Source organism: Cariama cristata, unplaced genomic scaffold (genome assembly GCF_000690535.1).
Source record: "Cariama cristata isolate BGI_N322 unplaced genomic scaffold, ASM69053v1 scaffold4890, whole genome shotgun sequence".
Classification (NCBI taxonomy): domain Eukaryota; kingdom Metazoa; phylum Chordata; class Aves; order Cariamiformes; family Cariamidae; genus Cariama; species Cariama cristata.
Genome location: NW_009596237.1, coordinates 33,582 through 51,859, shown reverse-complemented (window position 1 = coordinate 51,859; position 18,278 = coordinate 33,582). Strand labels below are relative to the sequence as shown.

Below are 18,278 nucleotides of genomic sequence, written 5' to 3'. Positions count from 1 at the left end.
AGTTTGTGGCTGGGTTTTGTTATACATTGGACTATATGAAATAAAGAGGAGACTCAAAGTTTTTCAGCACAATGTGTAGATGGGAGTGTATTCCTTAGAAATTAATCCAATTTCATGATACTGCTGGGAGTTTAAAAAATAGCAAATTGCCATCTGAAATCTGTAGAAGTCAACAAAACAAAACAAAAACCTAACAACAAAAACAACAGAAGAAGTTGCACCGCAATCGTTAGAAATGAGTGACAGAGCTGGAAATTGAATCTGGTGATCCTGGGTTCTGCTCCCTGAGGTGAACTCCCTGTCAAAATCTGAGAGCTCTGTATGTTTCATATAACAAGATAATAGACAAAAATGTTGGGTTCCAAATTGTAAAAGGTAGTATATTTCTGGGTAGTTTGCTGGAGAAAAAAAAAATCTGAGTTGTATTTTTTCATTGTTAAGTTCCATAGACAACTGGAAAATGATTTCTAATTAGGCACATTGTAAATGAAGAGGAATAAGTGGAAGACCTATTAGTAGGAAACTGATACCATAGAAAGGAAAAGATAGAACTGAAAATTTGAATCTCAGATATATGGTATTTCTTTGTAGTAAGATTTTACTTTTCATCTTTTTGTTCAGAGTCTTTGGACATATTAGCTACCGTTCAGATTGGGAACTGGTGAAGGTGGACTTCAGACCATCCTTCCCCAGGGAGTGCACTGATGATGACTATGAGTCTTGGGAGCTCACAAATCTACAGGTATTCACAGTCTTATGTTAACTACCACAGCTTTTCTGTAGCTTTCAGATTCACATAGAACTGTGTGCTGGGAAAATGTTTTCAAGTAGAATTTGGATGCTACATCCCCAGCTTTGATCTCCTTATGTTGGTATTTGCTGATTTTACAATAGTTTAAAATGGGAGAGGATTTGTGTTCCCTTTGATTGTGTGATCTGTGTCCTGGAAAAGGCATAAGTATTATCTGGTGGTCTGCCATAATAATAGGTGGTCCTGCTGGATTGTGAAGCATATACCATAAACTAAAGTGTGTAATATTGATTGAAACAATTTCAACATGCAGTCATGTGTTCTGCCAACTTCCTGACCACATACTGTACTCATATATAAATTGCCATAAGTAAAGCCCATTCCAGAAGTAATTTAGGTTCTCAGTGGCCCAATCCATTTCTGCAGTAATGTGTTAAGGCTGTGCTATCACTGGTGCTTTGGCCAAATCCAGTTTTGAGAAGGTAGGTTCTCTATACAATGTATTGATTAAAGAGACCAATCTGAGGTGTTTCTTTACATTAAATGGAATATGTCATATTTATTCATAATCATTCTGGTTATTATGTTTTGCTTCTTCTGGTGTACTTGTTCTCTTGCTCTCTGCAGATTTGGGTGGTTTTTTGCATGCTACTCTGTATGACTCCAGCTCTCATTTGCTAATTCTCATGCCTAATTTTACACTTCCTGTTTGGGAATGCTCTATATTTACGAAGAATGTTATGCAGATCTGAGCCTAAAGAGTTAACGGTATCTTGGGATATTTAGTGTTGGCATATTAAAATGACTTTGACAGAGTACTTGCAGCTGCCCAGTTACCAGTTAAGTGTGTTCAGCTAGTCTTCATTCTACCTGTGTCCACATGGTTGGTGCTTCGTGTTGACTGCCGACACAAGACATGGTGATTTAAATAGAACTTCAACTATCTACATCCACACTGAATTTTTAAAAGGCCAGTTGTAGAGTTATGCCTAGATGGCACACACATGAAACATCGGTTAAATTGTACTTGAATTTTCATGTACATCTTTGGATTTGTGCCCTGAAATATAGCATATGTTATACCCTGTAATGGCCCGTTAGCGGACAGCAGTGGATATGAGAGCTTTCTATACCTATACATTTGAATATGAGAGAGTTGATACAAGTTTACAGTGTCGGCAGAAAGATCAGCCTTTCTCAGGACAACATAAGGTGTAGGTTACGGTGTGCAATAAGTCCAGTGCTTTGATGTTCAGGGTGATCGTTGCATCATGGGCCAGCAGAGGAGCTTTCGAAAGAGGAAGATTTCATCATGGTGCATTAAAGGGAGAAGTTTCACATCAGCTCTCACATCCAAAGTTTGTGAATGTGTGAACTCTGATTTCTTATGGTGAGTCTATCTGTGGACCTTTTGATTTATTACTAATAAAATAGTTACTTAGAGATTGCAATGGGTTTATTTTCCTCCTTTTGCCCCTCTTCCCACATAGCTGTGTATGAACAAATAGGCATTTGCCTTTGTTTAAAAACATTGCCATGTTTTAAGTACTTGTTTCACCTGACTGAACAAAAACTGATGTTTTTCTCTATTGATAAAGACTTGAAAAATGACCATTGGATTGATCTGTAAGGCAAGCAAACCCATTCTATTTGCGAATGAAACAAAAGAATACAGAAGAAATGTGTTGGTCTGAGTGGCAAAGGAAACCTTTTAAAAATCTGAGCTACCAAGAGAGTTAATTTTGCAGAACCAATAAAGTAATTACAACCAGTTTTTCCCCAAGTGTACACAACGCTCTTTGAAATTAGACTTAGAACAGAACTAACTTCATCAACTTGTCTGTTCAGCTGGCAGAATAATACTAAAAAAATCTTTTTACTCTCGAAAAAGTAGTCTCATCCACGCCAAATTAGACTGCTTATTGAAATGGGGGTAGTAACACACTTGGTGTTGTTGTTTTTCAGTGATTATGGGTTTGAGCGCTCTGCAACTCTGAAGTCGGAGTCTAGCAAATGCTTTGCTGACTTTTGGTTTAACCCAGAAGCACCTCCTGAAGACTGCGTGCTGGGGCAAGCATACACCAGCAGCACTGGGTAAGCTGATTTTACGTTCAACAGGCTTGCAGAGGCTTCCAGGGAGGAGGAGAACATTCCGACCAAGGGCCACAAAAGTGCTTTGAAGGAAATCTAAATAAGGCAAACTGTAAAAACTGGGAAATGCAAAAGTTCTGACTCTGACTTAGAGCATGTGCAGAAGCTTCCTACAGACTAATGAAAGAGAAGTGTTACTTTTTGTGTTCACAGCAGTTCAAAAACTAATCCATTTAAGAAGAGGGGGAGCTGTCTTCAGTATTTTATTTATTTTATACGTTGTGACATTTTGTAGCCATTGTTACACTTCTGATAGAAATGTCCATTCAGAGCTTTTTCTTTTAGCCCATTGCTTGGGTTCAGACCTATTTTCAGTTTGAATCCAATGAATTACTCTGAGGAGCCAGTAACATCTCACAGAACTTCCCAGTCTATCACTTCCACAGGGGTAAGGAGTTCTGTGGAGAACAGATTCTTTTCCTGACCATATGGGACACTTAGAATCAAAGGAAAGCTTTAGTAACTGTAAACAATACCACACAGAATATGCACTACAATGTAGTCTGACGTCTGTGCTGAGAATAACTTGCAGCTGGCATCTATTCTGGCTTATCATAACATCATCTCTGTCGGTTGTGGAGATGAGAACCAAATGATGAAATGTCAAATCTGGCAATAGAATCATGGTCTCTGTGTATATTTGCCTTACAGAGGAAAATTATGCCTGTTGGGTTGTGGCTGACAGCTGTGATATACAGAATAGGAATTCAAAAGAGTGAAATCTGACTCCAGTTTTGAAGGATGTTTAAAACTAACATACCTGAGTGAAACTGATCTGTAAATAATTACTGTACACATACAAGTATTTCATTATTAGTTCTTTAAAAGTGGTAGGCTTTTCACTCTTTTATACTGTTATGTTAAATAAATACTTTAAGTGCATAGATTTGAGAGCAGCAGTTAAGCAATTGGTTCTGGGTTAATGCAGAAGCTGCTTGGTCTAATTTCTTTCTGATCTTTGGGGTTTGAACCAAGTTCTCTAGAGCATTCAAGACTGCGGAATGCTAGGAAAGGGTATGGCAGAGAGGATAGCAGACTACTTAGCTCCTGGACAGCTGGTCTAGCATGTTTCTAAATTTGAAAAGGCAAACTCTTCCAACGCATATAAGTGAAATCCTCATCATGCTCCACACGTTCTTTCTTCAGCAGTTTTTTCCCAGTAAAGGCAATGTCCCTCATCAAAGTATTTGCATAATGAGTTAGTTTTGATCATCCTCAATCTTGTCTGTTTTTGAACCCAAGGAATATTCATTAGCTACCATCACACTCACATTGACTGCTTCTGATGGCATTCTCCTGCTCACCTCCAATACACTGTGCTTGCTGCTTACTGGTTTTGCAGGTACAGGAAAGTTGTTTCTAATGTGTGTGAAGGTGGCGTAGACCTGCAGCAGAACTTAGCCCAGCATATGTGTCCATTGATTGCTCCCAAGGGACTTCAGATCAGCATCAGAGAAGAAAGCTTGGCTGTTAAGCCTGGGGAAGACATCACCTTCATCATCAGACAAGAGCAGGTAGTAATGAACATTGGCTTTATGAAAGTTTCCTTGCTATTTTTAGGGTTCATTTTGCTCCTACCTTCTTTGCTGCTGAATGAAGATTAATTTGTACTTGAGACAAAGATGAGTGACTCTCTAAATATTGAAACTTCTGTTTTCAAGTGAATCAGACAATCTGGTAAGCTCAGTGAACCAAATTCTTTACGCAGAATGGGATTTGTCTCCTCAGCAGCATAGTCAGTCATTATTCCTTAAGGGCAATGGTTTCTTGGAAAATCAAAGGAACTAAATTACCAGTGTCCTTGAACTGAAAATTTCAACTGCTGTATCTGAGAAGAACAGAAATGCAGAGAACATTAAATATACTGGTTTAAATGTTTTTGAGAATCTGCCTTTCAGAAAGGAATGAGGCAAAGCTTTACAGAAATCAAGAAACACCGCAGCGTAAGGACATTTATTATATATTAATTGTGTTGCCAAAGATATTTTTTTTTCTGTTTATTGAGAGTGACAATACTCTAAGGCCCTGACCAACAGCGGCAAGCAACTTTTGGATGAATTGTTTGCCATAGGTATGTTTCCTAATGCTTGTATTTTAGCATTAGGCTGTAACTGCTGTGCTCACGTTACCAGAGTATTGTACTTCCTGGCTAACCCCACTGATTTGCAAGAACCTGAAGGAAGTTCACACATTTTGGCAAACCTGTGCGATACAAATTGGGCACTTGGGATTTATTTCAGCAATGGAATCAAGAAGGTTACATGCAGAACACCAGGCTGCTTAAGGCTTCGCAGGCTCTGCGCCCCAATGCTTGCAGTGCCCGAACAGTTTGTGTGGCAAGTTATGCTACCTTTTCTTTTTATAATTTGTTTGGAAATGTTTATTGTAAGAAAAGAGCATTTGGATTCTAATTATTTTGATTGGCAGTTTGACCTCTTTTCCTACTGAAGCTTTCATGAGTGTCTGTGGCAGTATGTAAAACGTTTAAAACTATTCAAAAATCTTCAGAAGTGAGAGATCTTGAAGGGAATCCCGTGCTGTGTTTTCTGATGAAGTCTTTGCTCAGTACAGCCAAGTGGAAGGCAGATTTAGAAGAAACGTAGCAATTTGCTGCCCTCTATGGCTAAGAATAATATTTATACTCAAATGTCCTGAGTGTTGCTTAGGATTTAATCTATACAACAAAGTCGAATGAGAATTCTTAACAACTAATGAGTTTAAGAAACAGTTCTACTAGGATAAACCAAAACTTACCACTTTCTCTGCTGAACAAAATTAATTTACTAGCTTATGTGAATGTGTGTTACTAGGTGCAGGAATTTTTTTTTGGAATGCCAGACATCAGGGAGTAAAGAAAGCAGGCTTCAAGTATGTTTGGGCAGTTTGCAAGTGACCTTAGAAATAATAATAATTTATAATTATAATTATTTCTTTTCCTAAATTCTGTTGACTGAGTGTATGAATGAATAATGTCATGACAATCATCTATTTTGCATGGAAGTGGAAGCCCCAAATCCTTTTAAATTTAGCTGCCTTTTCCCTAAATGACTCTTTTGTTATCTATCTACTGCTCTCTGTCTTTCCTGGTACAGGGAAACAGAAGTGCCTTAGTGTTTTGAAGACAGCACTCTCATCTTTAGCTATTCACTCACATCTCAGCTATTAGAATAAAACATTAAGAGAAGCTTGCATCTACTGGCTTTCAACACTGGTTTCTGTCTCACCTGGAAAAAATATGCATGTATACTTGTTAGCATAAGAAAGAGCGAACAAGAACTGTTTGCAAGCTAATGTCATCTAAAGAGATTCCACTTACTGGCACATTGCTGGCAAGAAGACATCTCTTTTGCTTTAAAGTTTAATAACATATTATCTCCTCTGCTAAATTCTACCCATCTCTTGTCAAAGAAAGATGTTATTTGGAAAAAAATATACACAGTGAAGAAGCTTTCAAGGTCCTTTATGTGTGTTGAAATATGGTGCTTAGGTATTTGATAACCCTACAGGTTCCTTATTATGGATGTTCTTTACATTACAAGCAATGCTCTTTCATCTGATAAAACATGGAAGAAAATCAATGAAACTGCAAAATAATAAAAGGAGGAAATAATAGTGTGTTTTCCTTCCCTTTGTAATGCCAGGGCACATAAGTTCTAGGCTTTGTTGCCTCCTTTCATTTTACATTATTGCTGCCTTTTGGGATTAGATTTTGATATAAACCTATTTCAGAGAGTGGCTTATGGGGAAGTGAAGTGATTTTTGAATACTTTGATGGGTGCCAGTCCTTCTCTGCTCTGATGGCTATTCAAGTCACCTGACTGGCATATGGATGTATACATCCCTTTCCTAGAGGCAATGAAGATTTTTAAACCAATACTGTGTTTTCACAATACAGAGGATTTTCTACCAAGCCTGGCCCTGCAGCTTGTTTTAATTGCATGACTATCATGGCTGTGTACTATGGAAAGTGAGCAGGAACAAATTGCTGAAGACCGAGTAAGCAGGGCAGCTCGCTAAGGCAGTGCTGCCAGTAGTATAGAGAAAGTGTTGCTGCTCACAGCTAAAATGAATTTTCGTTTGGCTCTATCCACATCACCAGTCCATGCAGCACAGGCCTGACTTATCTCCTGAGCAACCACACCGTGACAACATGAGTGATGGGCATATGTTTACCCTCTGACAGTAATATCAGTCTTGCAATATTTTAGGCCTGAGTTTAGGACAGTGTCATTTAAAGGAGCACTTAGCAGAAGTGCAATGAATTATAAATTCTGTGAGATATTTGACATGACAGAATTATTTGGCTGGACTTTTAAACCCTTTCCCAAACTCAGCTCAATAATCTGCTTCATTAAGCATGCATCTAATTTTGCAGTAGAGCATGTTAGTTCTAGATGTGCTGGTAGCTCTGTATAATTCATTACAACTCTGTGCAAAGATCCCAGCTTGGATGTTGAAGGCCATGTGGTTGAAACTCAGAGGGTTTGGTTAGAAGGTGCTGTGAAGAATGTCTAAACCAATTAATTTTACTTTATAATTGCATAGGCTAGAAGTTCACTGGATGAGTGGTAATTCGCTAAAATAACAATATTCGTTGTTTGCATCACTCCAGAACTTGGGGCTGCCCTGCACCGTTGTGTTAGTTAATATCTAGCTGCATTAAGATAAGAGTGATGGTTTCATAGAATCATAGAATCATAGAATCATTTGGGCTGGAAGGGACCTTTAGAGGTCATCTAGTCCAACCCCCCTGCGGTGAGCAGGGACATCTCCAACTAGATAAGGTTGCTCAGAGCCCCATCCAGCCTGACCTTGAATGCCTCCAGGGATGGGGCTTCCACCACCTCTCTGTGTCATACAACTTGGTTAGTGGTCTGGAGTGTCTTATTTTAAGGTATTATCTCTATTAATGCACACAACATCTGTTGCACTAAAATCTTTGCCATAGGTGTAGCGGTTTTACTGCAACTATTGCAATTGAGTCAAAATATCTGACTGGGGCAGGAAATGCTGTTGTGATTCAGGAAATGGTTATAATCATGTGTCCTGTCTATTTTGGTTCTGGCTATTTAAAATATTTTTTATCTATTTTCCTTTTAGGGTGATATATTGAATACCAAATACCAAGTAGATCTTGGAGATGGCTTTAAGGCGATATATGTGAACCTTACGATGACTGGAGAACCCATCCGTCACCGCTATGAGAACCCTGGGATTTACCGTGTCTCAGTGAAAGCTGAGAATGTGGCTGGGCATGATGAGGCTGTGGTGTTCATCCAAGTCAACTGTAAATCAGCTCTTTGGTTTTCTTACTTTGCTGCTGTGTAAAAACGTCGTGACAACTCTGAAGTAGTAAAGAAAATTTCTAGTCACAAATAGGAAAAATGCATATTTTTTTCAATAACCTCATGCAGTGTTGCAGTCCTGTATGTTGTTAATGCAGAGCTTGTAAACCTGATGTGTTAGGAGGTCAGAGTTAGTTTTGTTTAGATTTGAGAGAAGGATGGAGTATTAATCTTTTAAATAGCAAGCATGCCTCAGTTCAGATCTCAGGTTTGATCCATCTTCCTGACTCAAGACCCCATTGGCAGTTTTAGCAGCTAAAATTTAACACTTCAAGCTATGCCTTTTATGAGGTTCTAGGTGCTGTGTGAAGCAAGTGAACAGATGTGCTGAGAAACATGTGCACTTTTGTATGATTTTAAAAAAGAATCAAAATCTCAGGATTTCTAAAAGTCAGGCTACTTATTAAAGCACTAGAATCTAGATTTTAGGCAGTAATTCTCATGAACTGTTAGAGTGGTACTTGGGTATAACTTCTTGTTGGGAAGCAGTATTACTTGACTCAGACTTCTCTCCCTCTGCTTAATTAAGACCTAAAAAAACCCGTTAAATAGATTTAAAAGAAAAGAATAGCACGGCACAGGGAATATCATGCACCATTGCAAGTTTAATGTACCTCAGTCATCTCATAATTGAAATGAAGAAGGAAACTCATAACTGGAACCGAATTTTTCTCTTCCTTCGAGATTCAAGACAGCTATTGCTTTGCCTTTTTTCCAAATGTGTCAAAAATTCAGAAACAAGTAACATCAGAAGAAAAGATACTAATTTTGCATTCTCCAGGTGTCTGTTTCCTTCTGTTGTGAGTGGTGTGTCTTCCATCCTAATCCCAAAGCAATGGAAATCACTGGAGCCACATGCAAGGCTGTGCACAGATCCATGTGCTTTGTGTCAGCCTGTCTAGTGACTGCTGATATTTATGTATTTTGCTAGTCAGCATCCTTCAGTCCAGAGTTTCCAGTTCTCCTTTTATTAGCAGCTGGAGTCCAACCTATTAATGCTAATGGCCAGTCTCCTGTTAAAATCAAATGGAAAGGACCAGAATCAAATTCTCTGCCTCAATTTCATTATGTGTTTCTTTGTTGTGTTTGTGTTTTAAATCATTTGACAACTCCAGAGACAGCTCCAGACAGCTCAGATAAATTACTTAGGACTGTTACTTTTTAGGAGCTTCTAGGTACTGAGAAGTAGATTAAGCACAGGAACAGTAGATCTGTGCAAACAATGAACAGCAAAAACTCTGTGTAACATCCTTCTCTCCGGGGAGAACAACTTCTTACCATTCAGAGAACGACGAGCAGTAGCAAGCACTGATGGAAGACGGAACAACCACTTTCTCAAAATATGCTTCTGGTGTAGCCTACATCAGGATAAACTTTAAAAATAAAAGATGTTGGTTGTGTTTTATGTGGTGGATTTACAAATTGCAGAAGCCAGAGGTATTTTTTACTTGTAAAATGGCTGGGGCGTTAGGATGACTTTGGTGCTGAAGTGCAGAGGCAGCAGAGGACTGAAGCAGACCTGGTCCATTCCTGATCTGTCTGTGGATGCTGCACATGGTCAAGAAGACTCATGGAACCATGTTACCCAGCCCGCTTGAATAAATGCTTTCTATGTGATTTGGTCTGTTTAATTTTTTAGGTAAATTACAAGATTTGAGGACATTAACTGGCACTAATGAAACTGCAATTTCTACATTCTAAGGAAACACTAATAGCCGTTCAGGGACATTTTTCACTGCAGAATACCTGGAAAGCAGAAATGTCCATAGAGTCCTGCTTTCACTCTATCTCCAGCTGTTCTATTCCCAGGGAATTTTTTCAGGGACAAATGGTAAAGGGAATATTTTTAACTCTTGCCAAGTTCTGTTGCTATGGGATGCCCTGTAATGCAGGACAGTTAGATGAATTTTGTCCTGTCATCCAGATTAGACTTTCTGATCCAGATCCCAGAATCTACAACTTGTTAATGAACTGTAAGAGAAATTGGATCAAGTCTGATAGTATAAAAGAATAAAAAGAACTGAAGAAGAACTAAGCATACATTTTATTTTTCATGAAATCATAATCTCTATAGTGTGTGAATAATCAGGGAACTTTGAAAACTATACTGAAATTGTATCTTCATTAAACAGAAATCATGTAAGTCAGCTTCATTCCTAATTGTGCACACTTAAGGGTGCTATGAAGCTTGTTCAAATGTATTATGGAATTGTGTCACTGAGACAAGCAGAAGAATTCACAATAATTATTTTTAGCTCTTTAGTATATAGGAAAGGCAAACTTGAAATAACAGTCATCATTCAAGTACCAAACAACTTCCCTTCTAAAAATTTGGAAAAGAAAGTAACCTTCTTCCAGAGCAAAATCATATCTCAAAATGATCAGTTTCCTCTGGAAAACTGTAAACTTACAGTAAAATCAAAACAGTGATTTGCCTCATCGGAATTTGCCTCATCAGAAGGAAAATCTGTTTCTAGGAAGAACAAATTTAATGGGATTCCTACAATTTCTGAGTTTTCCTCAAGACACCAGCAACAGGAGGAGCATTTTAACTGTTTCAGTAAAGAAGCTATTGAAGAAACCATTTGTTTAAGCACTCAATGTGTCTTGAATTCACATAGATGGTCAAAGGCTCATCAGAGAAAACAGAATAATAGAGCCTTATATTTGTGTGAAGCACCAGACAGGCTGGTTGAAGTGAGGTGGAAAAGGAGGGCGTGCACAGCTCGAACAACTTGGTCTCAGAGAAGTTCAATTAGTTTAGTCAAAGTGAATTAGAAGTGAACGGACAATGATTCAGTTTATGAAAGAGAGTAAGAGAAAGATTTTGGACCGATGTTAATTGCCTTTAAGTTTATGCTGAGATGAAAGACTATTGAATGAGTTAAAAGATATTTAGAATGGAACAAAAATGGATGGATTAGCATTCATTTTGTGTAATGAGTGCACGTTGGACCATACAGTGGTTTGCTATCCTGGATAGATGGTGGAGCTGAAGTTCAGAAATTCTAGTTTTCACACTATACTATTATAAAACTTTTACCTTAGACATTCTGAAAAAGATATACTCGGAAATCTCCAAGGGAAATGTTTTCCTTCAATAAAGTTATTGTAGTATGAAGCAAAATGCAACATTAAGAAACAGATAACCTGATTGTAATGATTCATTTCTTTTATACAAATAATAATGTTTGCAGCCTTTGTAGGCAAAAGTTCAGAAAGGAATAAACTTACTCTAAGGCATGTTTTGGAGTAAAGAGAGGTTATCTATTTTGATTTGCAAATAAATGCTCCCCTGATGTACACATCTATTTTAAAGCATGCATTAATGAGAGTTTATGTGTGGTGTGAGCCTAACAGCTGATAGTTTATAATGAAAATGAGTAATCAGCAGCATTCTTTTTCAGTTTTCTGCTTTTCCCTTAGCAGTTTGAGATTTGTTAGATATTTATTCATTTGATCTTATATTACTTAAAAAGAAAACTCGAAATGCTGAGATTGCCTTTTCTGCTTTTTAACTGGGATATTTGCTTATGCTTTCTAGAATTGGACAGGCACCCCAAAAAAAATGCATCAGAGAGGTGCATTTTGGTGATCCATCTCATTACTCTATGATTTTGTTTGGTTTTTTTTGTTTTGGTTGGGTTTTTTTTTTTTTGGTTGAAATGAGGTCCTTCCAATTATACCTGTAGCTTTCAACACAGGTGTAAAAGCAGGAGGGAGGGAAAAATAAATTCAAGACCTTATAGTGTGCAAGTGAGAGGCTTCTGGGGAAAGAAGCATTAATAAATTGATGGATTCTTGTTCAATGATATTTTGGGAACTTTGTTCAGCTCCACTGCAGGCTTTAAATTTAGAAGTGGTTCCAGTCATTGGGAGAAACCAGGAGGTGAACCTGACAGCCATCATACTGCCTAAAAACCCTAATTTGACAGTCTTCTACTGGTGGATAGGAAACAATCTTCAGGTACATGAATGGTTTTGACTGAGATTATTTTCAATCTCTTTCAAATAAAGGTTGAGTGACACCTTTTACTTTAATAGAAAGACTACCATGTTGCATGACTTCTTTTAGACCATCTTTCATTCCATATAGCCAGTTATGTCTGGTGGCAAGCAGTATCTAACTTTCCCTGTTTTATCACATACATTTAAGATGTTAATTTCCTTTTATTGCTACTTATATGCAAATGGAAATTTCTCTTCCATAATTGGTTTGAATTTCTAAATTACTTTCTTTTTTGGGGGGAACAACAATTTATTCTATTTCATTACCTGTGGAAAAAAACTTGTGGAGGGGGATGCATTTGGGATCATAGCATTGGTGAATGATGAAACTTGGTTTTATGCACTTCTGTATTGACAATGTGAGTACTGTAAATTGAAGTTCTGTACAGAAATATATATATTCATTGTATAGAGTAATATTTTCTGAGAGTCTAAAATAAACTGGAATATCAAAAATACCTGGGATATCTAAAAGGATATCAAAAGAGTGAGAGCACTTAAACAATCTAGTGATATTCATTTGGAGATAGAAATTCTAGATAAACATAACCTAGAGCAATAAATATCCAAGTATTTCTATTGGGAATATTTCTTGTCTAGCTGGATTAATTTATTTTAAGTAATTCTTTCAATAACAGATAAGTAAAATATTTTCTTTATCAGGCAGACTAAGTTGGATAGAGGAATGCTTCAGATAAGCGCAGTGAACTTTCTTCTTGTAAATGTGCTGTCTACCATAACCCTAGCCTGTATCTGTTCATCATTATTGACTTTACCATTGCTAGAACAGGTACTGCAGTTCGATGTAGTCTTGTGAAGGATTTTGTAATTCATACAGATGTGGCCAGGGAACAGAATATCTCAGCTCTGCCTTGGAGGTTATGGTGGACTGGTGCACTTCTATGGGTCATGCTCTAAGTCGACAGAATTAATCCTTTTGACCCTGACACACCCTATGTTTTTTGAGGCAAGTGACTTACTACATATGATCTTGCAGAAATTGTTGAGCCTGCCTCAAAATCCATTTATTTCGTTGGGTTCTGAATGAAAACCCAGTACTCTACCAATTATTCTAAAATAAATGTTTGTCCCATCTGACAACTATCCTGTTTATAAAGGATCTGAAAGAAACATCCTGTATTGAAAATTGTAATTGAACAATTTGACAAGATGTTGATTAATTGAACAATTGATGTGAAACCTTTTTTGCTAATATTTTTTATTACAGTTTCTTCAGACACTGTTCTTGTGGTTCTTGCTGAAATTCTATTTTCAACTTTTCTTTGTTTTTTAAAGCCACTCCTTACATTGGAGAATTTTCTGGTGACAAAGTTCGCTGAGACAGGTGACGTCAGAGTTACAGTGCAAGCTTCCTGTGGGAGCTCCATGCTTCAGGACTCAAAAGTTGTCCACGTTTTTGGTGAGACATTAACCTTGTTAATTGGTTTTTGTTTCATGTGTACTTGCTTCTTATACCTCTTAAACCAGCCCTGACACAACTGAACCTGTTGTAAAATTATATCTAATGCCACATTTAATTCTTAAAACTAGAGGGATGAACTGTTACTAGATAATTCCATGAAGCTGAGCAGTGTGATTGTACGTGAGGGTTTAATCTGAAACGTTTTATTTCCTTTGCTTATTTTAAATGTTACTATGGTTCCCAAATGCTATATGCAGCAATGGTGCTTAAGTAGTATTTTGCCCTATGACTAGAAAGTTCCTTAGAATTTCTAAATAAAGTAGTTTAAATACCTCTGAAACAAAGAACATTTAGTTGTGTACATGCTATCAGCATTAAAAACAATGTGAAATAGTTGCCTTTTATCACAATATATCACTGTTCCTTTGATGTTTATCTGAGAGTTTGGATCAAGTATAGCTCTGCTGTAATTATTGAATAATCCTTCAGCTCGTTTCGCATTGTGCCCTGGTGTGTTTTGTTGCATCTTATAATGTCTTGACAAGACATAACATACTGTGAAAAATGTAGTCCTGACAGATTATTTACATTTGTATTTCTGCTGTCACATGTGGGAATTGTGATAAGTGAAAAACGTTCTTTTTAATGCAGAGCTAAAAGCCTTCAGATATTGTGAAATACACAACATGATACATCTCTCTTGTCTGAAGAAGATTCTATTATTTTTGCTTTTAGTATATTTATTAATTTAAAATAATGGTAAAAACCACACTCAGGCTAAATGGAGCTTTTATGAACCTTCTCCTTTCCTAAGATAAAATAATTTAATGTTTATGCTACCACTTATAAATGCATCCACTTTTTTAGAAATCTTTAGAAGTATAGCCCTCTTAGTGTGACTAGATCAATGACTTTGGCTTTCCAACGCTCTTTCTGCTCTTATTGTTGGCCGGTTCTGATAACAAGAGCAGGAAAGTACTGGCCAAGAGGGAAATAAAGAGACCTTTGGAAAAGAAAACCACATTAAAATACAATTCTGTTGGAAGTGTTGGGAAGGCCAGGTTTGACTCATGCATTCCAGAGGATCTTTTTCTCTGCTTTGCATTAAGTTCACCAGGTGTTCATCCAAGGAGCATATATGGAGAAAGGAAAGATTTTAGAGACGGTTTACTGAGCAACAGTCCATTTCTAGTATTTCAGATATTTTCTACAATATCCAAAGAAATGTTGTGGGTGTACCTTGTTCTTATTTTTTTTCAAAGAGGGCAGTATTTAGCCTTTGTCATATCATTCTGTTCTTATTTTCATAGCTAGTTTATGGAATATGTAAAGTATTCATTTTACAAGAAAAAAGAGGAACATGTAATGGGCAAAATCCGTATGTTTTTGATTCAGTGAGAATAAAATCCATTGGCGCATTCTCATTACAAATAAAAGAAACCAACTACATCTGTGTGGTGCATTATCCTAAGGAAAAATTATTGGGAAGGTTATGACCCCAGAGCACATATGTAAATCTGCTTTGTTTATTTTTTTTCTTCCTGCTTTTTTGACTTTAGGCACAAATTTGATGATGTTGATGAAAATACAGAAAGAAATTAAGTGCCTGACGGGAATGTACTCTTGCTCCATGCAAAAGTGCACCATAGAGAGCAGTGGGTTTCCTAGATACTGCAGCAGTGCACAGCAAATAATGTCAAATGTATATTTTCAAACTTTTCTTTCTACAAAACTGTTTTTGCAGCCTGGTTTGTAACATATTCAAAAATGTTTCTTTTTGTTTTTCTAGATCATTTTCACGTTCTTCCTCTGAAGTTTACCAGGCACCTGGACATTTACAACCCTGACATACCAGAGTGGAGGGAAGACATAGGGCGGGTAGTAACACGACTTCTTGCAAAGGTGCTCTTTCAGATTGCCTGTAAAATGTTCCCTCACCAGTCGTAAAGCTTGAAGGTTAAGTTAATGCTTTCTCATTTAGAAAAAAGGAGGCAGAGAAGATAATAAACTGAACCTCATGAGACACATTTCAAACAAGTTTGAGCCTAGTGTCGCTTTTACATGCAGGCTGTAGATGATGATATTGTAACATAGACAGTTTAGGTCTAACACAGCCTAACTGGCAATTAATGCTAAATATTGCTCTCTGGGATCAGAGGTAGACATATTGACAAATACTGCTGACTCCAAAACAGGAAGAGTAGCTTAAATGTGATATATTTAGAAGTTAAACAAAAGATGCTGTGTAATATAAAAGACATAGTCTTTGTGTAAAAACAAAACAGAAAGAAAGAATTTGCAATGCCAATTGTGTAACTTTGAAAATTACGTATAATATATAGGCACTCAGTTTGTACAGCAGGTTTTTTACATCATGTTCACAAAAGAAATGTGGATTGCAAGCAGCTGAATCCTGTAGGTTAAATCAAGTACAAAGCCATGCGGCAGCAGTATTGTGAAATAAGTAAAGAGCACCCCATGAAAACTGTGAGCTCTAGAGCTGTGCTCTTCAGGTACATCCACTGCCAGCAACTCAGTGTGCACACACTGACTTTTGTGAGGGCAATAGCACGGAGGTGCAGGTTGATAATACTTTTTAAAATATTTGCATTTGAAATCACTTGACTTTTCCTCGATTTGCAGTATTGCAAATCAGGTTCTGGAATTTTGACTTTATACCATTTCCTGCCTTTTTTTTTTAAGGTTCAAATCAAATGTCAAATTAAGTAATTGCCCACTTTTATCAACTTAAACCCATTCCATAACCAGTGTTAGTCAAACAAATACTCTACTCCCTTATAAAATAGCCCTTGCATTTTAATAATTACTAAATCATTTGCAGAAGAATATGAATGATTTAATGGAATTTCAGAATCTGTTTGAGAAAGGCTACGGGAAGTGCCCAGGGTGTTGTCATTAGAATTGTGTGGCTGTATTATACAACACATGGAGGAATTTGGGACTAAAAGCAAAATTCACACAAACTATTTTGAAAGCAATGCACTTGGCTTTCAGTGGGGGATGCAGGTATTCATTACAATTTCAGGAACTGAACCTAGGTGCTCTTAGTGTCACCCTGGAAGACTTGTCTCTGTCCATAAAACGCAGATGGAAAATTAGCCTCCCTAAGCTAAAGTTAGCTATAATGAATTTGCCCTTCTAAGTCTACTAAGTGTCTGAATGGCCCACAAAGGATCCTAAATCACTTAGGAATTTTTTTTTGTGTTACCCTAGAAATGCACAGCCACTGCAGAGTTCTGCTAAAACTGCATACCACTTCATTTTGCTTCTTTCCATGATGCCACTAAATCGCTTTAATGTGATAACAATGCTTAGCTCTTCCAGTCTTCAAAGAGCAGCTCACGTTTCAGTTGATTTATGTTTGGCTTTGTTCACGTTTTAGCTTCTGGTGGAAACCCCTCTAAATATTAAGGACTTGAACACCAAAGACTAAAAGACACATGTGGAGTTACTTATGTATTTTCTATAAAATATAAAGCACAGTGTCTTATAATTTACCATATGCCTTTGTCTTCACAGGAAACCAATATACCCAGAGAAACACTCATGACAGTTGTGAAACCCGGTCTGCCCACAACTGCTGACTTGCATGTACTACTGCCAGCAAACCAAACAAAAAGGAAGAGAAGTGTTACTAGTGATAAGGTAACCAGAGCAATGTATGACTGATTAGGACAGTGTTCAGCCTGTTTTACAATCAGTGGCTGTACTGTCTTTGTCGTTAAATTTAAAAGGTGTTCCCTACCTATGTAAAGATCTCACTCCAACCTGACAAGATACATGTAAAAGCTAGCAATAACTGTGACGACTGTGTTTGACAACATAATCTAGTGCTTACTGGTATTAGTGTATTTCTCAAGAATAGTTAATATCACTCTGTTTTTTAAACAGAAACAACAGTGATGACATGTCAGTCAGTGAAGATCCAGTAGAGCAAAGAGTGTATTTAGAACACTGATACTTCTGAAGAGGGATGAACCATCTCTGCGCTGTCTTCAGAGGCAAATTAGATTTAGGTCAAACAGAAACAGAACCTTAATAGTTGACCTATAATGTAAAGAGCATCGAGCAGGTAGTTTCTGCCTTTATGACCAAATGTCCTTTTCAATTGGCAAGAAACAAATATAGTGAACACAGGAATGAAAATCAGACATCAGTTTCTCCCTAATTATTTCCAAACCATATTTCTTCCATAATAAAAGACCTTCTGCCAGTTGAAAATCAGAAGACCGTTTGACACTTAACAATTTATGATATTTGTCCTTTCGCTGTGATAAAGAAGGAACAGATCCCAACTCTGTGCCTGTATCTTGCAGTTCAAGTCCTGCCAGTTACAAAGAATCACAACGTAAGATATATTAATTTTGAAGGGCACTTTACAACTTTTTGAGGCAAGGTCGCAGTATCCAAAGAGCTGGAGAAGTGGGTAAGATGAAGCTCTTCATATTAACACAAACCCAGTAGATTGTGTTTGGAATTGATGCGGTACACTTTGGAAGGTCCAAAGGAGTATGCTGAAGTTCTCCAAGTACTTGAACAGGTGTCTTACTTTAGAATGCACAAGTACAGTGTGAATGCA

General features: G+C 37.3%; 1 protein-coding gene across 1 annotated transcript in view; it reads left to right on the top strand.

The window, feature by feature from the left end:
- SORCS2 (sortilin-related VPS10 domain containing receptor 2) overlaps positions 1–18,278 on the top strand; it is a 35,772-nt gene that overhangs the window by 272 nt on the left and 17,222 nt on the right. Inside the window, exons 2-10 of the mRNA XM_009705061.1 lie at positions 622–742; positions 2,008–2,141; positions 2,717–2,845; positions 4,245–4,416; positions 8,003–8,189; positions 12,081–12,214; positions 13,552–13,675; positions 15,468–15,580; positions 17,219–17,344. Of these exons, the coding sequence (XP_009703363.1) occupies positions 622–742; positions 2,008–2,141; positions 2,717–2,845; positions 4,245–4,416; positions 8,003–8,189; positions 12,081–12,214; positions 13,552–13,675; positions 15,468–15,580; positions 17,219–17,344 (1,240 nt within the window). The remainder of the gene's footprint in view (positions 1–621; positions 743–2,007; positions 2,142–2,716; positions 2,846–4,244; positions 4,417–8,002; positions 8,190–12,080; positions 12,215–13,551; positions 13,676–15,467; positions 15,581–17,218; positions 17,345–18,278) is intronic.